This window comes from Odontesthes bonariensis, chromosome 22, assembly GCF_027942865.1.
Source record: "Odontesthes bonariensis isolate fOdoBon6 chromosome 22, fOdoBon6.hap1, whole genome shotgun sequence".
Taxonomy (NCBI): Eukaryota; Metazoa; Chordata; class Actinopteri; order Atheriniformes; family Atherinopsidae; genus Odontesthes; species Odontesthes bonariensis.
Genome location: NC_134527.1, coordinates 3,219,983 through 3,247,416, shown reverse-complemented (window position 1 = coordinate 3,247,416; position 27,434 = coordinate 3,219,983). Strand labels below are relative to the sequence as shown.

General features: G+C 41.1%; 1 protein-coding gene across 1 annotated transcript; it reads left to right on the top strand.

Moving 5' to 3' along the window:
• The first annotated feature begins 4,654 nt into the window (after window positions 1–4,654).
• fech (ferrochelatase) lies at window positions 4,655–25,997 on the top strand. Its single transcript, XM_075455870.1, has 11 exons — window positions 4,655–4,865; window positions 6,646–6,736; window positions 8,218–8,337; window positions 10,964–11,112; window positions 12,133–12,267; window positions 13,260–13,366; window positions 14,677–14,775; window positions 15,810–15,917; window positions 17,808–17,972; window positions 20,177–20,236; window positions 23,243–25,997. The coding sequence occupies exons 1-11, from the start codon at window positions 4,829–4,831 to the stop codon at window positions 23,378–23,380; spliced, it is 1,209 nt and encodes a 402-aa protein (XP_075311985.1). The 5' UTR covers window positions 4,655–4,828; the 3' UTR covers window positions 23,381–25,997.
• The last annotated feature ends 1,437 nt before the right edge of the window (window positions 25,998–27,434 follow it).

Sequence of the window (27,434 nt, the reverse complement as noted above, 5' to 3'; positions counted from 1 at the left end):
GTAAGAAGCATTAAAAATACATAAAGGAACATAAAGAGAAAGAAATAAAATGGATTTGAATTATTTTTAAGATGGATTAAAAGCCTCTTTTAAAAAGGAAGGTCTGAAGGTTTTTAAAGGAGTCCACGGTCTGTGGGTGGCTGGGCAGGTCCATGGTCCCATTGGCTCTTGGAAGGTGGAGGAGATTCAGAGTTATTTAAGGTAAAGGTGTTTCCGTAAAGGCGCTGGTGAGACTTTGTCATTGATTCGGTTATTTTCTGAGGAGATAAGTAAATAAATGAGAGGCTTTTTGATAACATTACAAGGTACAGAGCAGCTCTGACCACTGAGACAAAGACGCTCCTTCGGAATAGTTGAGCGTTCTGCTACATTTCCTCCTTAAGAACTCCTGCCAAGGTTACACAGACACACCAGCAAGAAGCTTAAATATCCTCCTTAGATTGCAGGCTTCTCGTATAACGAGCACACGATGTTCTCGGGAGGAAAGAGTAAAACAGGACGTGTTGGTCATCTGCAGGTTATACACAGTAACACTCGACACCATTCAACACTCGGCATAAGTAGGAGGCAGATTCACGGCAGTTTGTCCAAAAAAAAAAAATCACCACAAGGTGTTTATTTACATTATTATTTATTTATTTAATATTTATTATTTTATTATCATTATTATTATTTATTCTGCTTCACGTGTAGCAAAAATAGAACTGAACAGTTAACTTTGTTGAACTAAATAAAACTCAACTTAGAACTAAACAACAAAAAAAAGAAATTAAATCAAATGTAAATTGCTACACCCAATCAGCTCGATGGTTGCTGCTTAAATAGCCTCACCTCACTGGGTCGTACCAACAGAGGAGGGGACTCCACTGGCTTCTAACTTCACCATTTCACTGTTTCACACGTCACCAATCATACAAATTACAGTAAAAACACTCTTAGCGGTTTTACCTTTTAATCTAAATGTTAACCAGACATAAATTAAATACCAAATAATATCTAAACCTAATGTGTCTCACCTTACTGATGTGGACTAGTCCAATGACCTCCCCCAATCATGTTCCTCAGAGTATAAAAGCAGAAATATTGCAGCACTTCCTCCCTTAGTCTCTGAGCACATGGTGGGTAGCACACTGAAATGTTCATTTAACTTATTCTAAGGAAATATAATTCAATAAATTATAACTGAATTTACCAATACTTGTCAGTGTTTATTTGAACCAAAGATGTTGAACTATGAAATATAACCAAACATGATTCAAAACACAAACAAACCCGGGATAGTCTGCATCTGTAAAATGATGAATACTGATAGTAAAATGATTGAAAACAAACGAGTATGGTGAACTAAAGATGGTTTTAATAAATGAGACAAATGGTCTCACCCACACTCAAATTCAGTAATTCAGGAAGATTATAACAGTCACTTTTTATTATGTAAGGAACAGTAGTTAATATACTTCTACATCAGTTTAAATATATTCATTCTAACTAAAAAAAAAAGCAAAAAATAAAGAATTAAAAGGTCGTATTTGACACATTTTGTTCCTAATTCCAGATGTTTGATGTTCGTTCAGCCAGTAAATTGCTGCAGTGAGCTGTTATCTTGCACCGCAGTGACTCAGCATCTTTTCCCCTCGAATGGTCGCCATCAGATACTGAAAAGAAAAAAGAAAGCACACAGAGGCAGGTTTGTGAGGGAGCGCTTCCGTCTTTTGGAGGAATGTTTGAGCGGAGTTCCCCTTTAACTCTCTTCGAAAAGGAAGAAGGAAACTAATCGCAGTGTCTGGAAAAACTGGTGTCGCGGTTTGTAGAAACCTGCTGAAAGAAATGTTCTGCATGAAAGAAAATATGTTCTAACAGGTGGATGAACCGAGCAGCTTCCTGGAAAATCCATTTTCTATTATCAGAAGCAGGTTCTGACTGGCTATCCTTTTTTTTTAAATGTAATCAGATTACTTGCAGGTAGTTTAATTTTTAAAGCAGAATTAGGAGGAAAGTGTGCAACATGTTGAAATGTTTGTCGACACTTAACGGGCCCAGAAAATGCAGAATACTGTCAACTGGGTCGATTAAAAACTAGGGCTGGGCGAGTTAACTCGTTATTATTTAACGCAGATAAATATTTTATCGCGCATTAATGCAGGTTTTATTTTTTTATGTTTTTTATTTATTTAAAAAGTTAAAAAAAATAATAATGGGGGGGCTTTTGTGCCTTTAATGGATAGGAAAGTTCAGAGAGACAGGAAGCAGGGGGCAGAGAGAGGGGGAACAACATGCAGCATGGGGCGTCTGCTCAACCCACTACGCCATGGACCACCCCTGTTTTATTATTTATTTTATTTTGTAAAAGTCTGCTGCTCACAGGCTTTTATTCTGTAAAAGTCTGCTGCTCACAGGCTTTTATTTTGTAAAAGTCTGTTGCTCACAGGCTTTTATTCTGTAAAAGTCTGTTGCTCACAGGCTTTTATTTTGTAAAAGTCTGTTGCTCACAGGCTTTTATTTTGTAAAAGTCTGTAGCTCACAGGCTTTTATTTTGTAAAAGTCTGTTGCTCACAGGCTTTTATTCTGTAAAAGTCTATTGCTCACAGGCTTTTATTTTGTAAAAGTCTGTTGCTCACAGGCTTTTATTCTGTAAAAGTCTGTTGCTCACAGGCTTTTATTTTGTAAAAGTCTGCTGCTGTCTGCTGTGGAACAGGAAAAGAAAGTAATCGGTGGATCCACCAAACATGGAGAAGGGTACGGAACTTTTACTCGGCCATTTTCATGTTAAAGTTCTTCCAGACGGCGGAGTCGACAGAACCAAAGTCATCTGTAAACACTGCCAAGTTGAATTGTCTTCTCAGCGTAGTAGTTCCAGTCTAAAATATCACTTAAAGGCAAAACACACAACTGATAGCAGCAAGTCATTCAAGGAAACAGACAGTGGAGCGAGGCTTCTACATAAAAACTACAGAAAGATGCTGATGTTAAAAGTGTGTTTGCACAACAAATGTTATGGCACTTTCATTCATATGGCAGCACATTTAGAATAAAACTAAATGCTGAAAGCTATACACTACTTTTGGATTCATTTTTGGATTCTGCGTACAAATGTGATTAATCGTGATTAATCAGGGAAATCATGTGATTAATTAGATTAAACATTTTAATCGTTGCCCAGCCCTAATAAAAACAGACTGACTTCACCCACACAAATCTTTATTTAAAGTTACTTCCTTGTTTGACCTGAATGAGCAGAAAGTTCTGACATGTTTAACTCCAAAGAGTCCAAATAAAGAGTCTGGACTTCAGACTGTTGGCCAAACCAAAAAAAAATATAGAAACTAAATAACAAGGAGCAGAAACAGGGAATAGCTGACGTGGGCGTCACCGCGTGTCACGAGCACGAGCTCGTTACGTACATCTGACGCCGCACTGACAACCACTGGCCTCAACCCGACAAGAGAAAGTAGGGCCACACCGGAAACGTGCCAAACCCGTCAAGATAAAAGCATAAAGTCGGGCATCTTTCCAGTAAAATCAGACATGGAGCAGAAGGAATAAAACAGTTATTACCTCTGAATATTAAGCCGACTGTTAAAAACACAGTGCATTGTTTTACTAAAACATGGATTTTCTAAAGGATTTATCCTAAACCATCAAAGGGGAAATGTGTCCTTTTTTTTTAAATGATATTTTCCTGTATTTATACCCACTTCCAAATACTTCCACTGCGCCCTCGCGACAGGCTTGTAATCAGTACGGTTTTCTTTATTGTTTTAAAAAAAAATGTTTATTAAGCTTTTTTTCACAATAGAACACAGACACACAGGAACAATCAGAACAGAATGCCAACCCCATAAAGTAAAAAAAATAAAAATAAATACATAGATAAATCACAATAAAAATGATAAATAGATGAGTAAATCTAAGACAATTAGATTTATATATGTCTTAGATTTATATCAAAATAATTATATAATTGATATAATAAATTTAAGACATTTATATGTCTTATGTCTTTATATTTACTATTGCATTTATATGTAATAATTATTACATATATAATTTATATTTGAATAATGTAAAAATATAAATGTTTATATTATTTTATATAAAGTATATTATCTATATAAATCTAAGACAATTATATGTCTTATGTCTTTATATTTATTATTGCATTTATATTTAATAAGTATTACATATAAATGTAACGATTTATATTTTGATAATATAAAATATACATTTTTATATTATTTTATAAAATATATATATTATTTTATATATTTTATAAAAAAATATATAATTTTTATATTATGTTTTACATATTATTATTATTTATATGTCTTATAATAATAATAAGACATATAAATATAATTTATTATTACATTTATATGTCTCACAGCGTTACCATCCATGGTAACGCTGCTGTCTGTGTTTGAATAGCATGTTGTAAAAGAAGACATATGAATATGTTTATAGTTTTTTACATTTGTGTATCTTGTATGTATTTATGTTTTGTGTTTGTTTGTCTGTTAAATTAAAGTGAAAAATGCAGTTTTCTTCCTTGAAAACACACACAGCGAAGGTGGCAGGTGGCACAGATCTATGGCTGTTGCGTCCGCTTCGCTTTTATTCTGAAACCCTGAACCGGAAGTCCACCGTTCCTCCCGCAGCTCTTGACGGAAGCCCGCACGGCCACCGGGTGGCAGCTGAAGGAATCCGTCCGTCTCGTCCTCCTGACCTGAGCCGCTCTCATTATTAAGTTGGAGACACGCGTGGAACCCGCCGCACAGAGCAGAAGGATCCGGGCTTCAGTGGACCAGGAAATAAGACTTTTTATCCCGTCATGGCGCACCTGGGCAGCGCCGGCCGCCTGATCCAATGTGAGTGAGACTGTGCCGCAACGTGCGCCCTTATTTACTTATCCAACACGCGCAGCTCGTTGTTTTTACTTAAAATACATTTAGTGATGTGTTCCTTGTTTGTTTTAATCCTGTAAAATAGTTCCAGATATTTACAGCTGATGAAATGTGACCTTCAGGGTGCTTTTATTTTACGCACAAATGGAGGCATTTCCGCTGGTTGTCAGCCGCTCATTCACTGTTCCGCCTTGCATAACGGACCCAAACCCACTGCTGCTTTTAGGAAGCTGTGCCGTGGACAGTGGACGCAACTGTCTGCTTATTCTGCCCGAGAAAGAAGTGAACATTTTCACGCAGTTACACAATTACAGAGCCGGGAACTTGCGTAATCTGCCAGGCCCCCTGGCGGCCAATCGGCATACTGCAGCCCGGGTTATGAAAGTAAAACTCACTGCATGAATAAGAAGCTCTTTAAATATCACAAAGCGCCGGTGTCTGTGTTTCCTGGGCAGCTTTCTGCCATCTTTGTTTGTTATTTTACACACTTGTGCTGATGTCATGGCTGCTGGTTATCTAAATGTGTTAAAAGGTTACCTGGTGAGACCCAGTGTTGTATATAAAATACTGAAATCTCACACTCAAGTAAAAGTATAGGTTCCCCTCCAAAATATGACTTTGGTAAAAGTCCAAGTCACTGACTGAAATGTTACTTGAGTTAAAGTCTTAAAGTATCCGAAACGTCTTGTACTTAAGAATGAGAATTACTGTAAAAATAGATGTACTTAAGTAATGTAATGAAAAGTATAAGTAAAAAGTAAACAAGGCAAATGCAGTTTGAATGACATTTTTTATATTTTGGTAAACTTTGAAGGTCAAATACAATTAAAATCTGCACACAACCAAGTGCAGGCAAAATTTAGACCAGGTTTAGACAGAAAATACAAACTTTGTGAACCTTTAAGGTTTTCTTCTTCATGTAAGGTCAGTGCTGAAAATGAGGCGTACATTACACCATTAAGAAAAAAATGAAACAAAAGAGGCTGCTACTGTTATTGCCATCATTATAAACAACATTTAAAGAAAAAAATAGGAGAAAACTGAAGCTTATCTGGCATCTGAAGAGGGAGTCCAGTTTGAAACCCCTTTTGTAAACCTTTCTAAAAAATAAATAAATTACTCAGTACAGAAAATGCGGCCAACATCACCAAGAAAAAAAGCTGTTACATTACTGTACTTCACAAGCTATAGGAGGTGCACACACAACCGGCCATTATACAAAATAAAAAAAGAAACTGCAGCTCATCTGCATCTGAAGAGGAAGAGCTTTTTTGTAAAACTACCTTAAAACCTAAAAAAGGGGAGTTTCTGTAAGATAGAATTTCCACGTCTTTGGGCAGGCAGAACATGCATGGGGTCAAAACACTGTTGCGTTTTTTTTCTCTCTCTCCTTTTTTGTTACAAGGAACTAAACCGAACAATGAAAATGTATCGGAGTAAAAGTATGCAATTAAGTTCGGAAATATAGTGAAGTAAAAGTTAAAGTTGTCAAAAAAATTTAAACTCGAGGAAAGTACAAAGTATTCCAAAATATGCTTAAGTACAGAAGTGAAGTATTTTTACTTTGGGACTATACAGCACTGGTGAGACACAGCAGCGTTTTATACAATGTTTTCACCAGTGTGCCTGGCAGGGAGATGAGTCGTTCAGACTCTGAACTTCCTGTTGAGCTGCAGACTCGAAGGAAAACGAGTTGACGGATGAATGAATGAGTGAATGAATGTTTTCCCTCCTCTGCTTACAGTTGTGAGGAGCAGCGTCGGCCTGAGTGTGAGGAGACGCTCCACCGCCGCCGCTTTAGCCCAGAGTGCAGCTCCCGACACGCAGGAAAACAGGTACGACTGACACACAGAGCGGGTTTATTGTATGTTTTAAAAGTGTGTTGGGTAGTGGTGGCTGTATGACATCCCATATCAGCAACATCATTTCTGAACATCTTCTTACCCCCTGCTGCGTCCTGTGAGCAGAGTTCCAGCCTCGTTTTGGTGTTGATGAAGGTAGTCCGGCTAGTTGGCTGAGGTTTAAAAAATAAAGCGTTTTGCTTCTCAAAACAATATGTGTTCAACAGAGTAATACATTTGCATCACAAAATAGTTCTCCAGGAAAAAGTCAGACCTCACAATCGCTTGGCCCTATTTTCTCTCCCTTCGTATCACTGCCTGCTGCCGCCTGCCTACAGAAAGGGTAACTTTCCGAGCAGTAAACACTGTATCACTGCGCAGCCTCTAATTCAAAAAGTAAAGTTCTGAAGGCTATGAAAGTCACATTGGCTGAAAGAGGACAGATTTTCCTACGTTTTAATGCTAAAATTATTTCTGTGGCTTAAAGATTTTGGAAACAGAGACAGATTAAAAACTTTCTGTATTTTTCCACTCTGTCAGTTAGAGCCTCCACTCTGCACACGAACATTCCGTGCCATTGGAATGCATTGTAAACTCAGAAATCATCAAGGATTTGACTAACTTTTTAAACTGTGATAGTTCAAAATTGTCTGAATATTTTAAAAAGCTGCTTCATTCAGTGATAGTTGAATGTCCTGTGAACATTTTAAAGTTTGAATGGTGTCTCTCGCTGAAAGTATGCTGAAGTAGTTAAGTTTGAAAGAGGAGGAAGCTTTTTTTTTTTAATGATTTGAAAGGATTTACCATTACTTTTAAAGGGAGGAAAAGTTGCACAAAAACCTTAATATTTTCAAAATGATAAAAGTCAGAAACACCAAAAGTGATAGCACCAATCTCCAGAAAGAGATGGACATTTTGTGGAAAAAAAGGTTTAATTTGCTTAAATAAATACATTCCAATACCTTAAAAGCGTGAGTCAGCATCCAGCTGAACAGAAGCCAGTCCATCCTGATCTGACCTGTTGGTTTTTATTAGAAATGAAATGGTGGATCCTGGCCAGCCCTCCTCTCAGCTGTGCTCTGAAGTTTACAACCAAGCAATAATAATGAAGGATGCAGCAGATTCCTCTTCAAAGTGCTGGGCAGAGAGCTTAATTTGGTCAGAAATGGACCCGGTGGATCCCACATCTGAACAAGCTCAGCGCTCCTCCCTGTAATCCTAAACTCCTTTTCTATTCCAGTCCTTTGTTTGAGAGATTTTAGAAGTTAGAAACACAAATTACACTCATTAGATGTATTGTTTTCCTTCCACTTATCGGGGCGGCTCAAGACTTCTGCACAGTTCCGCATCTATCCGTTTAAAATTCAAGAAAACCTTCTAAAATGGGTTTGCATAAAATGTGATGTTGAAATGATTGAACAGATTTATCATAAACTTTGTAAAACATTTTGAGATGTGGATGTTTCTGCGTGCAGGAAGCCGAAGACGGGCATCCTGATGCTGAACATGGGAGGACCTGAGAAACTGGAGGATGTTCATGACTTCCTGCTGCGGCTCTTTATGGACACGGACCTGATGAAGCTCCCCGTGCAGAAGTACGAACACAAACGCACAACATAAATGTGTCAGCGTGCTTTGAAAGATTTCCAGCTGCTGATTTCAGGTTCTGCCGGTGAATGCGATGCTTTTTCTTTAGTTCCCAAACAGCTTGTGGTCCCAAACCTCCAGATTAGGGAACATTTATACATTTTTGGACATCTTTGTTGCAGAGATGGGGACTCGAGTCGCTGTTTTGATGACTTGTGACTTGACTTGACAAAAAAATAAAAGACTTGAGACTCGACTCGCACTTGGAAGTTAAAGACTCGGCACTTGACTTGACTTGAGACACGATGACTTGAATGACTTGAGAGTTATTCAGTTCATGTTTTCAGTTTGAATATAAAATTAGTAAATTAATTTAAAGAATAACATCGATTACCCGGTAGGAGCGCAGGCTGAGAATGGCGTCATGATTGGATCCCTACCCTGTCAATCAGTCCTGCCCTCTCTACATACCTTAGTGTTTATTGGAGAGAATAAACTCATATCAGATATGCATCAACATGTCAGCGGGACCGAGAGTCATAGGCTGTGTTCGAAACCGCATACTTCTCCTACTACTCCTACTAACTTTCTGAGTTAGTATGTGAGTTTGAGTAAGCGAGAAGTTCCCGGATGCATACTAGATTCTCTGAAATGTTGGGTATGCATCATGAGGTTACTACTCATACTCAAACTACCCAAGATGCAACGTAACGTGACGTCGCCGATCGTCATTTCCTGTCAAAACGGCAGTTTCAAGCTAGCTACAACGAGGGTAGCTTCACTTCCTGTTTTCAAAACAAAAGCACCAATTGTATGGTAATGGCTTTCCCTATGATAAAAGGCAACGGGTATTTTATTTTGTGAAAATAACCGGAAGTGCGTTGCTCGCTGCGGCTAGCTTTAGTAGCGCCGAATTCGTGGGAACAAAATTGTAAACAGCCGGTATTTTGTCAGGTTTTCAACATGTTGGGGATCTAAACGACTACTTTCTCACCTGAAAATGTTTCAAATATTGCTAAAGTTTACAGAGTTTAGAGCTTAAGGGAAATCAGCTTCAAGCCGGCTGATTTCAGCTCGGGCAGGAGCGAAATGCATTGTGGGTAAACGCTCTGCATACTGTCTGATCGATGAGTATGTAGTATGGAAGTATGCAGTTTCGAACACAGCCCGGCTCTACGTTTTATGAACAAGCAACAAAGGGTTAAACGAGCTAAAATTGCAATAATAAGGTGACTTTGACTTGACTTGCCCAAGAAAAAATGACTTACTCATGTGTGACTTGGTCCCATCTCTGCTTTGTTGTCCACACGGCACATGAAACGCACGCTGTCCTGCAGGTTTTAGACGTTCCCCTGCTCCTGATTCAGATCTTTAAAAGATTAAGTTCTGCACAAACCTGCCGATGACGCGTTGATCTGAAGCAGGGAAGCATCTAAAACCTGCAGGACGCGCCCCCCCCCCCCCCCTGCATTGGGGCTTATGGAAACACTCGTTAATCACACCTGAGCTGCGTTAAAGTGACACGGCTGCTCAGATCTGAGCACACGGTATCAGGTGAGCGTGATGTAATACTCCAGATACTCTCAGAGATTAGGAGGCCTCCTCATTTTTCTGTGGTGGACGGGAACCACGGGCTCTGTTAGTCATGGACGTTACGCTGGCCTGTGATTCCTGCAGAAAGGAAATGTTCAACTCTCACACACAGTTGGGAACTGTGGCTTCTTCCTGATGACACCACGATAATTAAATGCAGTTAATGCATCCATCACTGTAACGCTCTTTTAGTTCAGCAGATGCGTCACTTTCTTTCTTTGCTGAAGTAAACGTGAGCCGGCTGACCTCACCTGTGGAAGTTTGGGGTCACAAAAGGTGAAATGAAATCTGCGATCGCCCACCTTTAAATGTGCATTTTTGGTGTAAAATAAACTTTTCATGTCTGGCTGTTATGGATGGAAGATGGAAGGAGATGTTTCTTTCATGCCAAAATGCAAAAGAAGGATATTTGAAAATAGGAATGAGAATATCTCATCATCCTAACAGCAGCAGAGGCTTCATGTTCATGAACTTTGCTGTAAAGTTGCAAAGACTTTTGGGATTTTTCTGTATAAATGTAGGATAAAAGCTTAGATTACTGTAACGCTCTTTTAACTGGACTTCCCACAAAGAGCATCAAACATCTGCAGCTCATCCAGAACGCTGCTGCTGGAGTTTTAACCCGGACTAAGAGATCTGAACACATCACAGCAGCTTTAAAATCTTTACTCTGGCTTCCAGACTAAACATGGAGAAGCAGCATTTAGCTGTTATGCTGCAAACAAGTGGAACAAACTGCCAGTGGAGATTAAACTTTCACCAAATGGAGACATTTTTAAATCCAGGTTAAACACATTTCTGTTCTCATGTGTCTATGCATGAAATCTGCACGATATCTTTGAACTTATCTGCTTGTTTTTAATAATTTTAATTACTTTATTTGTTTCTCTTTATATTCTTTTATGTATTCTTAATGCTTCTTCCACTCCCTGCTGCAATGCTTTTATTTTATATAAAGCACTTTGGACTGTTTGTGCATGAAATGAGCTACAAATAAACCTGATTTGCTTTGTAATAGACGTATGTTCCTCTGCTCCGCAGCACGCTGGGTCCGCTCATCGCTAAGCGGCGCACGCCGAAGATCCAGGAGCAGTACAGTAAGATCGGAGGAGGCTCCCCCATCAAACACTGGACCTCCATGCAGGGGGAAGGCATGGTGAAGCTGCTGGATGAGATGAGCCCTGAGACGGGTGAGCAGAGCTCCGGCTCCTCTTTGTTTGGCTGTTTCAGCTATCAGGGAAGACGCCCTAAAGGTCGATAACGAAGCGGCTGCTGTGTGTGACTTCGTTGGTGGCTGCAGAGTGTGTGAAGTGGAGATAGTAAAGCAGGGAAGGAGTGTCTCCTCACACGCCTGCAACACACCTCGCTGATAACAAACATCCAGCCCAAACGCTGCTCCAGTGAACGGGAGAAGCAGTTAAACTCAGAGGGGGTCCTGGCTAGATTTACGGCGAACCATCCCTTACCGCCGCCCCACCCAAAAAAAAAAAGACTTACCCGCCACCAACACAACAACATATTACATTATTTTATTATATGTAATCTTAAATACAAAAAGGTGCACAAATATACCACATGTAGCTTACAAAATGCCATGTAAATGTATATCAGAAGTTATTTAAGTTATTTAATTCAGCATATAGCTCATAACAATAAAAATAATCCACAGTCAGGACTTCTTGTTGTGTTGCAAACACAAACCAGACCAGGTTGCCTTTGGGTGAAATTAGCTGCATGACATGATGCCTCAATTCTAGTTCAGCAAAACTAAAAATCAAACACAGTCGCGGCTAACAGCAACATGTTAGCAACAGGCTAACAGCTAGCCTATAGCCTACGTCACTCAGGTCACTGATAGAAATCTGCATCCCTTTATCTTCTGCCCGTTTCTCCTCTTCTTCTCTTCTCTTTCTAAACTGGGCACCTGATGGCTTCTTTGGTCTTTGAAGGTTTATGGGTTTATGTTCATTTTAGGAATGAAATACAGTTTATTTGGATTGGCAGCAGTTTGTGTTGTGGCCTGGGATCAGTCTTGCCCATAGCAAAAACCGGCCCTGGTTAAACTGTCTGCTGGGAAGATTAATATTCATAAAACCTTCCCTTTTATCCTTCTTCTTCTTGCGTTTCCATGGTTATTTTATTGCAAAATGCACGTTTTGGATCCAGTTTTTCTCACGCTGTGTCGGTGTTTGCTGTTTCTCGTTCATCAGCTCCTCACAAGTTCTACATCGGCTTCCGCTACGTCAACCCGCTGACAGAGGAAGCCATCGAGGAGATGGAGAAGGACGGAGTGGAGAGAGCCGTGGCCTTCACCCAGTACCCCCAGTACAGCTGCTCCACCACAGGTAGCTGTCGCAGCCCGGCCAGAACAAAGCTCTGAGTCTGTTAAACCAGATGGGAAACGTTTGCTTCTCAACTTTCTCAGGTTTAAGCTCTGTTTTTGTAAAGCAGGACACTTTTCGAAGGCATTTCTTTGCCTTTAAAGTGATAGTTCGGAGTAGATTAGGGTCATTCGGGGTAGACTAGGGTCATTTGAACCGTGACATCCAGCCAAGTAGCCCACCCGAAGTTTTTCCTATCTTGGCTGAACATCAGCTGAGTTACTGAGTTATCCCGAATAGCTTAATACAAGCGCTAACGGAACCTAGGCAGTATCTCCAAAATTACCACACTAAAATCACATGCCATGACACCAAACTTCTACAGTAGTACAAATATGGTCTGTACTCACAAAACGATGCATTTTGAAGTTTGTACATAGTCCAGGAGTTTATTATTATCAACACAAGCCTAATAGCTTCTCTGCTGCGTCAACGTCACTTCCTATTAGGCTTGTGTTGATAATAATAAACTCCTGGACTATGTACAAACTTCCAAATGCATCGTTTTGTGAGTACAGACCATATTTGTACTACTGTAGAAGTTTGGTGTCATGGCATGTGATTTTAGTGTGGTAATTTTGGAGATACTGCCAGGGTCCGTTAGCGCTAAGCTATTCGGGATAACTCAGTAACTCAGCTGATGTTCAGCCAAGATAGGAAAAACTTCGGGTGGGCTACTTGGCTGGATGTCACGGTTCAAATGACCCCAGGGTGAATCTACTCCGAACCATCACTTTAAAAAGGTTCAAACTGCTCATATTTTGCTTGAATTGGTCTCAACTTTTCCCGACCTGTAAGAAAACTTTAAGGTTTCTGAAGTTTTCCCCTCAGTTTCATCCAAGATGAAGGTCTGAACTCACCCTGATGAGCATCTTAAAGACCTCCAGGTCGGTTAGGGTTAGGGTCGCTCCGTGACATCACGTTTCTGACATGAATCTGGTTTGTTGCTCAAACAGGCAGCAGTCTGAACGCCATCTACCGTTACTACAACAACAGGGAAGACAAGCCGAAAATGAGCTGGAGCGTCATCGACCGTTGGCCCACTCACCCCCTGCTGGTGGAGGTTAGAAACACACACACACACACACACACACACACATGCCTAAACCTAAACATCAGATCGACCAGGTGTTGTGTCCCCACCATTACATTAAACCACGACCTCGACCACACACGTTAAAGGGACAGTTCGCCTCTTTTGACATGAAGCTGTGTGACATCCCATATCAGCAACATCATTTCTGAACATCTTCTTACCCCCTGCTGCGTCCTGTGAGCAGAGTTCCAGCCTCGTTTTGGTGTTGATGAAGGTAGTCCGGCTAGTTGGCTGGGGTTTAAAAAATAAAGCGTTTTGCTTCTCAAAACAATATGCGTTCAACAGAGTAATACATTTGCATCACAAAATGGTTCTCCAGGAAAAAGTCAGACCTCACAATCTCTCGGCCCTATTTTCTCTCCCTTCGTATCACTGCCTGCTGTGCAGACCGTGCAGACCGAGCAGTTCTTTCTTTTCCTTTCCTTTTGTTTCCTTTCCTTTCCTTTCATTTCCTTTTGTTTCCTTTCCTTTCCTTTCCTTTCCTTTCCTTTCCTTTTGTTTCCTTTCCTTGTCTTTTGTTTCCTTTCTTTTCCTTTCCTTTTGTTTCCTTTCCTTGTCTTTTGTTTCCTTTCTTTTCCTTTCCTTGTGTTTCCTTTCCTTTCCTTGTCTTTTGTTTCCTTTCCTTTCCTTGTCTTTTGTTTCCTTTCCTCGTCTTTCCTTTCCTTTCCTTTCCTTGTCTTTTGTTTCCTTTCTTTTCCTTTCCTTTTGTTTCCTTTCTTTTCCTTTCCTTTCTTTCCTTTACCTGCTGTGCAGAGCGAGCAGTCCCCTGCTGTCGGCAGGTAGCAGCAGGCAGTGATTCGAAGGGTGAGAAAATAGGCCCAAGAGATTGTGAGGTCCGACTTTTTCCTGGAGAACCATTTTGTGATGCAAATGTATTACTCTTTTGAACGCATATTGTTCTGAGAAGCAAAACGCTTTATTTTTTAAACCCCAGCCAACTAGCCGGAACTACTTTCGTCAACACCAAAACGAGGATGGAACTCTGCTCACAGGACGCAGCAGGGGGTAAGAAGATGTTCAGAAATGATGTTGCTGATATGGGATGTCATACAGCTTCATGTCAAAAGAGGCGAACTGTCCCTTTAAGATCAAATTACTACTTGAACTAAGAGCCACACACAGAGCAAAGGGACTCCAGCTAATATTGGGCAGCTGCGGCTGCCATCACAGCAGCTGACAGACGTGGTCGAAGTCTTCCTGGAACAATTAAAGGATAATTTATGGAAAAGGAAAGGAAACTGTGTAAAAATGGATGTTTTCTCTGTGTGTGCTGTCAGTGTTTTGCAGATCATGTCAGAAACGAGCTGTTGAAGTTTCCCGAAGAGAAAAGAGACGACGTGGTCATTCTGTTCTCCGCGCACTCGCTCCCCATGGCTGTGAGTATCACCGTGCACCGTCTGCATCTCTTCCCTTCTCCACGAGATTCGGACGTTTGCAGCCAAACTGAACAGAAACTAAGCTGCTAAGTGTGCCAGGTTTAGGCCAGGTTTAGGCCAGGTTTAGGCCAGGTTTAGGCCAGGTTTAGGAGGTTTAGGCCAGGTTTAGGAGGTTTAGGCCAGGTTTAGGCCAGGTTTAGGCCAGGTTTAGGCGGTTTAGGCCAGGTTTAGGAGGTTTAGGCCAGGTTTAGGCCAGGTTTAGGCCAGATTTAGGCCAGGTTTAGGCCAGGTTTAGGCCAGGTTTAGGAGGTTTAGGCCAGGTTTAGGCCAGGTTTAGGAGGTTTAGGCCAGGTTTAGGCGGTTTAGGCCAGGTTTAGGCCAGGTTTAGGAGGTTTAGGCCAGGTTTAGGAGGTTTAGGCCAGGTTTAGGCCAGGTTTAGGAGGTTTAGGCCAGGTTTAGGCCAGGTTTAGGCCAGGTTTAGGCCAGGTTTAGGAGGTTTAGGCCAGGTTTAGGCCAGGTTTAGGCGGTTTAGGCCAGGTTTAGGCCAGGTTTAGGCCAGGTTTAGGCGGTTTAGGCCAGGTTTAGGAGGTTTAGGCCAGGTTTAGGCCAGGTTTAGGCGGTTTAGGCCAGGTTTAGGAGGTTTAGGCCAGGTTTAGGCGGTTTAGGCCAGGTTTAGGCCAGGTTTAGGCGGTTTAGGCCAGGTTTAGGCCAGGTTTAGGCGGTTTAGGCCAGGTTTAGGCGGTTTAGGCGGAGGGTTCTTCACTCGATGGCGCTCCCATCCCAGCGTTCAACAGACACAGCTGACACCATTAAAAACAGCATTACTGGGAGTTTACTACCACCTTTTTTTGAAATAAGGTGGCATAAAATAACACAAAGTTCTTATTCGTTTGGTGACAGCAGCCTTAAATCATTCCCCACTCAGAACCAGGTGTAACTGTCCCGACTTTTCCAACTTTAACGCTGATTTGTGGAGCAGAACGAGGATGTTTTCTGCTCTGAATGAACCTGAAGTCTGTGTGCTCCCTGCACAGGTTGTAAACAGAGGTGACCCGTATCCTCAGGAGGTGGGAGCCACGGTGCAGAGGGTCATGGAGAGGCTGGGGCACTGCAACCCTTACAGGCTGGTGTGGCAGTCCAGGGTGAGTGAAGATACAAACACCTGAGGTCATGAGCTGCTTCTGCTCGGCATTATTGCTTTATACCAAATTAACAATGTCGTCAGGACTAGTTTTTTCCAGCTGCGTCTCCTGGCCAAAGTTAAAATGTTTTTAAGGCATCATGACTTAAAACTAACTTACTAACTTTAACCTTTAACATGCTAACTGAGGCCCGCAGAGTCTGAGATGTAGCTCTTTGGGTTTCTGACCCTGGGGTGACCTTTAACCTTTAACATGCTAACTGAGGCCCGCAGAGTCTGAGATGTAGCTCTTTGGGTTTCTGACCTTGGGGTGACCTTTAACCTTTAACATGCTAACTGAGGCCCGCAGAGTCTGAGATGTAGCTCTTTGGGTTTCTGACCTTGGGGTGACCTTGCTGGGAAGATTGACGGCTGTCCTGAATGTTTTTTGACTGAATGATGGACTCCAGATAGTTTGTTCATTTGAGGTTTGATTGACTTCATTTTAAGACCCAGTAAGGACCAGATTATTTTTTTATCTGCTCGTTCCTGCTGTGATGCTTCTTGTCCACAAGATGGAGCCACAGGTTTGAGAGATGCTGCAGCTCCTGGAAACAGTCAAAGGTCTGGGTGGCAGGTGGCAGGTGGCAGGTGGCTTGTATGGCTCACTGATCATCAGAAGTGACCACAGTGGAAAAGGACAGAGCTGTTGTTGGGTGTTTCCAGACAAACCGAACAGAATGATGACTTAAAAGTGTGAATTGTCGGAATACCTGGAAGCAGACGGATGGACCGGCAGCATCACCTGCTGTGTTCAGAACCTTCAGATTTAATCTTCAGCATGAAAAACTCCTCAGGAATCCAACTCGCAGCGAGCCGGCTCTCTACATATGTAGAAACTGTCATGAAAACCAAATGAACCAAATGCAGAGATGGGACCAAGTCACACATGTGCAAGTCTCAAGTCTTAGCTTTCAAGTCTCAAGTAATTTTTTCTTGGGCAAGTCAAGTTACCTTATTATTTAATTTTACCTGCAGAATCTGATCTTAATAAAGTGAAAACACAAAGATATAAGTAACTGTCAGTAAACATCATTGGCCAACGCGTCCAACCTGTCCACCCCGTATCATATCAAGCTAACGTTAGCTAACTACCGACTAGGCTAACAGGATAATATTAGCTAATTTGACGAGCACTTACTAGTCAGAATGGATCTTCAAATGACGAACAAAGTTCGAAGTTATGCTGGATGCTTAACACTCAAGTCATCGTTTCTCAAGTCAAGTCGAGTGCCGAGTCTTTAACTTCCAAGTCCGAGTCGAGTCTCGAGTCTTTTATTTTTTGTCAAGTCACAAGTCATCAAAACAGCGACTCGAGTCCAAGTCACAAGTCATCAAAACAGCAACTAAAGTCCGAGTCATCAAAACAGCGACTCGAGTCCAAGTCACAAGTCATCAAAACAGCGACTCGAGTCCAAGTCACAAGTCATCAAAACAGCAACTAAAGTCCGAGTCATCAAAACAGCGACTCGAGTCCAAGTCACAAGTCATCAAAACAGCGACTCGAGTCCAAGTCACAAGTCATCAAAACAGCGACTCGAGTCCAAGTCACAAGTCATCAAAACAGCGACTCGAGTCCAAGTCACAAGTCATCAAAACAGCAACTCGAGTCCAAGTCACAAGTCATCAAAACAGCGACTCGAGTCCAAGTCACAAGTCATCAAAACAGCGACTCGAGTCCAAGTCACAAGTCCTCAAAACAGCGACTCGAGTCCAAGTCACAAGTCCTCAAAACAGCGACTCGAGTCCAAGTCAGTGACTCGAGTCCCCATCTCTGACCAAATGCCTTCTGTTGCCTTTTGTGTCCCGATCCCAATCAGGTGGAAACTGTGCCCTGTGTTTGGTCTTGCAGGTGGGCCCCATGTCGTGGCTCGGCCCCCAAACGGACGACGTGATCAAAGGCCTGTGTGAACGAGGGAAGAAGAACCTGCTGCTGGTGCCCATCGCCTTCACCTCGGACCACATAGAGACGTTACACGAGCTGGACATCGAGTACGCACAGGTGCTGGGGGAAGAGGTGAGATAAAAAAAAAAAAAAAACCTCGAGTTTCCCAACACTTCCTGTTCTGTCTGCCTCTTACGGCCCTAAAAAAAAGCACGATCGTATGATCCATTGTTGCCTTAAATGTCTCGGTCTTATATCTTATATGATTAATGGTTGCTGTAGAGTTCTTTGGTTGTTTTCTGTTTCAAACTGACAACAGAAAGTCAAAACGTGCGCAAATATTCTGTGAGCCACAGAAAATTCCACATGGAAGTTATATAGTGGTGGATTTTCACTTAATAGTCTGTATGCTTATGAGCCAAAATCCCATAATTAACTGCCCCCAAAGTTCACTTTAAACAAGGGCTGCGCGAGTTAACTCGTTATTATTTAACGCTGATAAATATATATATTATTTATTTTTCGGGCTTTTGTGCCTTTAATGGATAGGAAAGTTCAGAGAGACAGGAAGCAGGGGGCAGAGAGAGGGGGAACAACATGCAGCACATGGCCGTTTTAATTTTTTTATTATTATTTATTTTATTTTTGTAAAAGTCTGTTGCTCACAGGCTTTTATTTTGTAAAAGTCTGCTGCTGTCTGCTGTGGAACAGGAAAAGAAAGTAATCGGCGGATCCACCAAACATGGAGAAGGGTACGGAACTTTTACTCGGCCATTTTCATTTTAAAGTTCTTCCAGACGGCGGAGTCGACAGAACCAAAGTCATCTGGAAACACTGCCAAGTTGAATTGTCTTCTCAGCGTAGTAGTTCCAGTCTAAAATATCAATTAGTGTGTTTGCACAACAAATGTTATGGCACTTTCATTCATATGGCAGCACATTTAAAATAAAACTAAATGCTAAAAGCTATACACTACTTTTGGATTTTGTGTACAAATGCGATTAATCGTGATTAATCAGGGAAATCATGTGATTAATTAGATTAAACATTTTAATCGTTGCCCAGCCCTACTTTAAACCAAACGTTGACGTCCTGATTTCCCACCTTAAGGCTCAAAAGCCAGACTTGTCCTCAGAAAGATGGAGCTATCAGACAGCACACACACACACGTCTGGACCATTTGAGTCCATCCACAGCCAAGAGCTTCTCTGGAAAATGAAACCTGCTGTTAAAAGTAATTGGAAACTGAGAACAAAATGGTTCTACTTCTTGACGTCCTTGTCCAACAGAATGAGAACAGTTTTCCACACATGTTCAGAACCTTTTTTTTTTTTTTCTTAAATCTAATATAGATTAAGATGTTCTTGACGGATTTTTTTTTTTTTTTTTTTTAACTTCACCTGCTGGCTGCCCACCTAAACCCACGTCTGCGCCTCGAAGCGTTTTGCTCCATCCTGGGAGCTCGTTTCTGAAATATCCAAACTACATACTGCATACTACATACTGCATACTACATACTGCATACTACATACTACATACTACATACTACATACTACATACTACATACTACATACTGATCGATCAGAAAGTATGCAGAGCGTTTACCCACAATGCATTTCGCTCCTGCCCGAGCCAAAATCAGCCGGCCTGAAGCTGATTTCCCTTAAGCTCTAAACTCTGTAAACTTTAGCAACATTTGAAACATTTTCAGGTGAGAAAGTAGTCGTTTAGATCCCCAACGTGTTGAAAACCTGACAAAATACCGGCTGTTTACAATTTTGTTCCCACGAATTCGGCGCTACTAAAGCTAGCCGCAGTGAGCAACGCACTTCCTGTTATTTTCACAAAATAAAATACCCGTTGCCTTTTATCATAGGGAAAGCCATTACCATACAATTGGTGCTTTTGTTTTGAAAACAGGAAGTGAACCTACCCTCGTTGTAGCTAGCTTGAAACTGCCGTTTTGACAGGAAATGACGATCGGCGACGTCACGTTACGTTGCATCTTGGGTAGTTTGAGTATGAGTAGTAACCTCATGATGCATACCCAACATTTCGGAGAATCTAGTATGCATCCGGGAACTTCTCGCTTATTCAAACTCGCTTACTAACTCAAAAAGTTAGTAGGAGTAGTAGGAGAAGTATGCGGTTTCGAACACAGCCCACTGTTAGGTCTTTGGTGTTGAGTAAAAACCCAAAATCCTTCACTCTGCTGGGCTTAGAGCGCCTCAGACCGACATCTATGCTGCAGCAGTTACCGAGCAACTAAATCTGTGATGGGACCGGAAAAAGGAATCGACTTTTAACTTGTTTTGTTCTTCTTCTTCTTCTTCTAGTGCGGGGTGGAGAACATCCGGAGAGCAGAGTCGCTGAATGGGAACCCGCTCTTTATGAAGGTGTGTGTGTGCGTCTGCTTTATAAAAGGCTGACTTGTACAGTCGCTAACTGTCGAGCAGATGCAACATTTTTGAGAAAGGTGGCGATAGATTCTGGAACTCTGGTTCTCAAACTGCAAAATCTTCTCCTTCGTGAAGTTCGTGTGCAGAGGTGGGTAGAGTAGCCGAAAAAGTTTACTCAAGTAAAAGTAAAAAGTAGTCATCCAAATAATTACTTGAGTAAGAGTAAATAATTAGTTGGTGAAAAAACTCCTCAAGTACTGAGTAACTGTTGAGTAACGTCTGATTTATTTGTTAACACAAGCATTCAATCAGACAGACAAAAATACTAAATAATCATCTTTAGGCAAATTAGAGTTCATCCAATTAATAAAATAAATGAAAATGTATGAATTAATTACAAAATAGCTTAAATTAAAATAATCCAGGTAAATTCAAGTACTTCAATAAAAAATAAAAGAGACTTAGGAAATGTTTAAAACATATGTAACCCATATGTAACCTAAAAAACAAACATTCACCTATCCATGGGGGGAAAACGAGTTTAGGAAACTTAGCGCTACATGTTTCCTCAAGTTAGATGTTGAGTTTCTGCTGAAATGTGCGTTTGTTTTGGTTGACACAGAAGACACATAATGTAGCTGCTGTTTCTCACTCTTTGTAAGGTAAACATGCTTTCAGTATGAGGCCTCGTCTGCGTCTTCATTTCCCACCGTTGGTTCTGACATTTTTCATCTGTTTCTTTGTTTGTTTGCTACGACTGCTAATGCTAAAGCTAACCCGTCCCGCCGCTGAGATTGAGTACGGTCACGTGACCAGACTGCACGGCTGCGTCTGATTGGTGGAACACAGTCAGGTGGTAGAGCCTTTGGCGGAAGTCTCTCTCTCTGTCAGAATAAAACATTAAAATGAGGCGTACGCGGGGGGGATAAAAATGAGGCGTAGAATACCAAAGAGGTAAGAAGAAAAGTAACCAGCTCATTGTAGCCTAATGTAGCGGAGTAAGAGGACAGTTTCTTCTGCACACATCTACTCAAGGAAAAGGAAAAAGTATAGAGATTTAAAAATACTCCTAGAAGTGTCATTAAGGAATTATGATTACAATGAATTGAATTCCAATTGGCTTGAATTGGACTTTATTATTTAAGTGCCTTGAGATGACATTTGTTGTATTTGGCGCTATATAAATAAAACTGAATTGAATTGAGGAAGAAAGGCTTGTCGAGGTCCTGTGAACAAAGTGAACTGCGGGCATGTCTGCTCGATAAACGGATGCTTCCTTCCCTCTTTCTCTCCTTTGTCTCCATCCTTCCTGTCATCCCTGAAACCTTCCAACAGGCAGCTCCTCCGGTTGTAACAGCAAAGTGTGTGTGTTCAGGTGTGTGTGTGTGTTCAGGGTTTATTAAAGGAAGGGGGCAGATCAATGGAAACCTTTAGAGCTGACTACAGTAGAACTGAACCGCCCGGCTGGCTGGCTGGCTGGTCAGACCCGCTCAGAGACCCCTCAACCAAAGTCTCCAAGTGTCTGTGCACGTGCACGTGAGGAAATCAATATCCAGAGGATGATTAGTTGGTAGTTACTGAAGGATGGTTTCCTTGGTGTGGTTTTAGTTTCTTAGTGAGCTGCTGCCGTCTGCAAGCAGCAGCAGCAGCAGCTGGAAAATGAAGAGAAATGCATCCATCAGGCTTTTCCATCACTGCCTCTCACTCTGATGAACCTCCATCAAATTACTCGCTGGTCTCAGTCTGCCGCTGAATCCTTATAGATCATTTTAACTTTCATCCCCTTTTTTTTAGAGGTCACCAGCAGTGTGGAACAACTATTCAATTCAATTCAGTTTTATTTATATAGCGCCAAATTACAACAAATGTCATCTCAAGGCACTTAGATAATAAAGTCCAATTCAAGCCGATTGGAGTTCTATTCATTGTAATCATAATTATTTTCAAAATAATCCAATTTATTCATATAGAGCCAATTCAAAAACAATTTCCTGGCAAAGGAAACCAACAGATTGCACCGAAACTTGTCTTCAGTCCAATCGGCGATCGGCGACGTCACGTTACGTTACATCTTGGGTAGTTTGAGTATGAGTAGTAACCTCATGATGCATACCCAACATTTAGGAGAATCTAGTATGCATCCGGGAACTTAAAAAAGTTAAAGTTAGTAGGAGTAGTAGGCGGTTTCGAACACAGCCATACTGATCGATCAGACAGTATGCAGAGTGTTTACCCACAATGCATTTCGCTCCTGCCCGAGCCGAAATCAGCCGGCCTGAAGCTGATTTCCCTTAAGCTCTAAACTCTGTAAACTTTAGCAACATTTGAAACATTTTCAGGTGAGAAAGTAGTCGTTTAGATCCCCAACGTGTTGAAAACCTGACAAAATACCGGCTGTTTACAATTTTGTTCCCACGAATTCGGCGCTACTAAAGCTAGCCGCAGTGAGCAACGCACTTCCTGTTATTTTCACAAAATAAAATACCCGTTGCTTTTTATCATAGGGAAAGCCGTTACAATACAATTGGTGCTTTTGTTTTGAAAACAGGAAGTGAACCTACCCTCGTTGTAGCTAGCTTGAAACTGCCGTTTTGACAGGAAATGACGATCGGCGACGTCACGTTGCGTTGCATCTTGGGTAGTTTGAGTATGAGTAGTAACCTCATGATGCATACCCAACATTTCGGAGAATCTAGTATGCATCCGGGAACTTAAAAAAAGTTAAAGTTAGTGGGAGTAGTGGGAGTAGTAGGAGAAGTATGCGGTTTGGAACACACGTGACCCACCTCTGCAAATACATAATTCCACTTTGCGATATGTCACCTGAGGTTATATTTTCTTCATTTTAGTACCTTGTTTTGCACTTGATGTCTGATTCCTCCCACTATCCAACCCTGTTAGCTAACCTAGCCGTTAGCCGTTCTGACCTAGCTTTGTTCCCATAACAAAGCTAACATGTTCCCCCTCTGAATGTTGAACCTTTTGTCTTCATGCTGTGTGCAGGCTCTTGCAGATCTGGTCCAGTCTCATCTCAAGTCCAACGAGCCGTGTTCCCGCCAGTTGACGCTGCGCTGCCCCCTGTGCACCAACCCCACCTGCGGAGAGACCAAGGCCTTCTTCGCCAACCAGAAACTCTCATAGAAACAAGCTGTCCCACAAACACTTAGACAACCGGAAGCCCTTCCTGCAACAGGGCTACCTCTGGAGAGACTGAAAGCATCTTTAATATGAAAGCTTCACACACAGTCTCCCAGAAAACACACACAAACTGGACTAACTTTATTTTGCTGTCCCTCCTTCCACCTGTAAGTTTTTACGGCTGCCCTTTGGTTAAAGTCCGTGTAGATAAAAGAACTGACGCCTTTTGGTTTTTTGTTTCTCTCTTTGACTTTTGAAATTTCCCGTGCTCACATTCCCATCGCCGGCGCTTTCTAACCATAATCAGACGCTTGTTTTTTCCCACTCTGGCTGGTACTGATGACCACACACCTCTCATGGATTTTGTCAGTTCTTTTTCAAATTGTTGTTACCTCTGAAACTGAAAAGGGAATCTTTTACCTCTGCAACAGCCTGTGGGGTAATGGTGACGGTCCGTGCTCTCATTGTCGGACTCCTCTCTTCATTTTAAGAGGGTGTTTTAGTTAATTAGTTGGGAAAATACACCAACTAAGTCATGTTTTTGGAAATGAGGTGAACACTCACTGAGACACGGTCAGAAATGTCCATTTTCTATCCATTTTCTGTCAGTGTGTCCTTTAAGATGATGGTGCACAAAAGCTACTGGGTTTGAAGCTCATATGAATAAGTCAGTGGTGCTCTGATTATACTTTTACGTATCAGGGATTTAAGTTTATTCATGTCTGTGACGATAATCTCAAAGGTCTCCACTTGTTTTTCAACATTTTCTGACACCACTACACCTCCAACCGTGAAAAGAATGCTAACTCTAGTTTGACCCCTAAAACCTTTGTGTTATAGTGCTTATTTTTTTTATGTTTCATCAAGTTTGGAATGAAAATACCCATTAGTTACTCAATGAAAGTCATTTGGACTCTCTGGTGTTTGATTTTGTAACAGATTTAGCAAACTTGCTGCTAGCTAGTTACTGCTAGCTAGCTAGTTACAGCTAGCTAGCAGCAACTGCTAGCTTACTCTGAGGTCTGAGGCAACAAAGCAAAAATGTTTTGCTTTCAATTTGTATTACGTCCCATGCCTGTAGGCGCAATAAGACTAGAATATGTCAGGTTTTTAGGACTATATTGAAAGTATGAACATGAAATTTCAGTAGTTGTCTAATTCGGTAACCAAATGTAGTATGTGTTATTCAGCATTGTGTTATTGAGGTCATCCCTGACCTCAGTGCAGTAACTGAACACCCGTCTGTACGTCAGCCACAGCTTAGCCTACATGTCTTGTAGATCTCAGCTGTCATTGGGTGGGAACAAATGCTTACACGTGGCTAACCTCATTAAACTGGTTACTAGGTTAAATGAAAGAATGCCATAATTAGCTTCACTGCAGATTTAAAAAGGAAAAAAAAAAGAAATCTTGAATGTGTCTGGCTCAACCTGCTGTCCAATGAACTTAGAACGAGAATCTCTCGTAATGTGTAAGAAATACGGGCAGGAAGCTCAACCGTTTTTGTCCTGTTATGCTATGCTAATGTGCCTTTTTACGTTGGCGAATTAGAAATCCTAGAGTTGGACTCAGAATTACGCCATTTCTGCTGTGATCTGGGCTGCTGACAACTCTGTTTATATCCAGGAAAAATATCCTTTATGGATGTTTGATATTTCAAACTGCTGTAGTTGAATTGTACAAGTTTAGCTAACAACTCTATGCACAAGGAGCATGCTATGTTGGTAGCAAATTAGCTAATGAGCTCAAAAAAAGATTTGTTTGGATAGGCCATTCCTCTTAATTGTATTCAAAGCTAAGTGATTCTGACCATTTTGATATAAAGCTCACACACTTTTTGCTTATTAGCTTGCTCACCTGGGTGCTGCAGTTCTCTCAGAAGTTATGTAGCTTCCAAGCTAACTTATAAGTGCAGTTACAGAGCAAAAGATGAACAGCAATTAGGAGTTTAGTGGAATCCCTTTGTTGTGTCGGTGTCTGCCGACACTGAATGAGCCGCTGACTTTGTCACAGAAATTACAAACTCAGTGGGGCCTTTGCTGCTTGTCACACACAAATTTGCTTTATGCTACATCTTATTTTAAGTGCTTTGGGCGGTTGCCGTTAGTTACTTATGGCAAGTCGCCACGTTAAAAGAAGGAATTTGAAAATGTACAAATTCTTTTCAGACTCAAACTCCATTTAAAATTGAATTAATTTGCTAAACATGGGTTCATATTTCCTTATTTATCTATTTTTTTTTATGATTCTCTGTTATCAGTGTCATGATTCAGTTGTTGCTAATTACAGAGGTGTGTTAAGCTGAAAAATGCATCATGCAGAGTTGGTGTATATACAACTAAAGGCGAAATAGGTTTCATTACAGTTCTGGTGTAATTTTGTTGTTTGGAATTATTTATTTTGGGAGTTTTTGTGTTCCAGTGCACATAGACCATGTTTCCACTTTGTCTCATGTCACACAGTGCCAAGCAAAGGTCTGGAAACACCTGCTCGTTTTAGATTAAAGGGCAGGTGTGTAAAATCTTTTAACTTGTTCTGTATACATTTGAGGACATGGTATCAGTAGTGCAGTTACATATATGATATGTCTTCCTTTAAAATAAAACAACTCATGGTGTAAGACGGGTGATTGTGTTGTTTCCTGATTTAAGGACATTATGCACCATTCAGTGTTTAGCTATACTGTTATTATTGCATTGTTTAACATCCACTAACTGCCTTTTTTTGGAGCTACAGAAACCGAAGGCATCCTGTGTCAGAATTTGGACCAAATTAAATAATTCAAACCAATATAGCATGGATTGTTATTAGGGCCGGGTAACAATTAAAATGTTTAATCTAATTAATCACACGATTTCCCTGATTAATCACGATTAATCGCATTTGTACGCAGAATCCAAAAATGAATCCAAAAGTAGTGTATAGCTTTTAGCATTTAGCTTTATTTTAAATGTGCTGCCATATGAATGAAAGTGCCATAACATTTGTTGTGCAAACACACTTTTAACATCAGCATCTTTCTGTAGTTTTTATGTAGAAGCCTCGCTCCACTGTCTGTTTCCTTGAATGACTTGCTGCTATCAGTTGTGTGTTTTGCCTTTAAGTGATATTTTAGACTGGAACTACTACGCTGAGAAGACAATTCAACTTGGCAGTGTTTACAGATGACTTTGGTTCTGTCGACTCCGCCGTCTGGAAGAACTTTAAAATGAAAATGGCCGAGTAAAAGTTCCGTACCCTTCTCCATGTTTGGTGGATCCGCCGATTACTTTCTTTTCCTGTTCAACAGCAGACAGCAGCAGACTTTTACAGAATAAAAGCCTGTGAGCAACAGACTTTTACAACAATAAAAGCCTGTGAGCAACAGACTTTTACAGTAATAAAATAAATAATAAAACAAGGGTGGTCCGTGGCGTAGTGGGTTAAGCAGGCGCCCCATGTACAGAGGCTATAGTCCTCGCTGCAGCTGGCCCCGGTTCGAGTCCCGCATCGGACGGCTCTGTGCTGCATGTCGTTCCCCCTCTCTCTGCCCCCTGCTTCCTGTCTCTCTGATCTTTCCTATCCATTAAAGGCACAAAAGCCCCAAAAAATAAAAATTGTTTTTTTTAAAAACCTGCGTTAAAGCTATAATGTGTAATATTTCACGTTGTCTATTAACAAATTTGAGTCTTATCATTCACAAGTATTACCTCAATCGTTATTAATTACCTCCATCACAAAAGTGCAGTGTTCTTATATTCTTTATATTCAGCATGCGAATGTACATAAGAGTGTTACACTCCAATGAATGTCTCCATGTCGCTCCGCCATTTTAAAACTACGGGATTTGTAGAAGGACATGTCATCAGCTTCGCATTTTCCGTTTCCAATGTGTAGTTTTAAAATGGCGGAGCGACATGGAGACATTCATTGTCCGTGAAATATTACACATTATAGCTTTAATGCACGATAAAATATTTATCAACGTTAAATAACAAACGAGTTAATGCGATAATAACGAGTTAACTCGCCCAGCCCTAACTGTTATATATCTACATGCATCCAGAGGAGTACAGCC

What these genes read in the sequence shown, in the direction of transcription:
- fech (XM_075455870.1), top strand. Translation starts at nt 4,829, where the DNA reads ATGGCGCACCTGGGCAGCGCCGGCCGCCTGATCCAAT. An exon ending in CGCCGGCCGCCTGATCCAAT is followed by an intron (nt 4,866 to 6,645) that starts GTGAGTGAGACT and finishes CTCTGCTTACAG; the next exon opens with TTGTGAGGAGCAGCGTCGGC. An exon ending in CGCACTCGCTCCCCATGGCT is followed by an intron (nt 14,776 to 15,809) that starts GTGAGTATCACC and finishes CTCCCTGCACAG; the next exon opens with GTTGTAAACAGAGGTGACCC.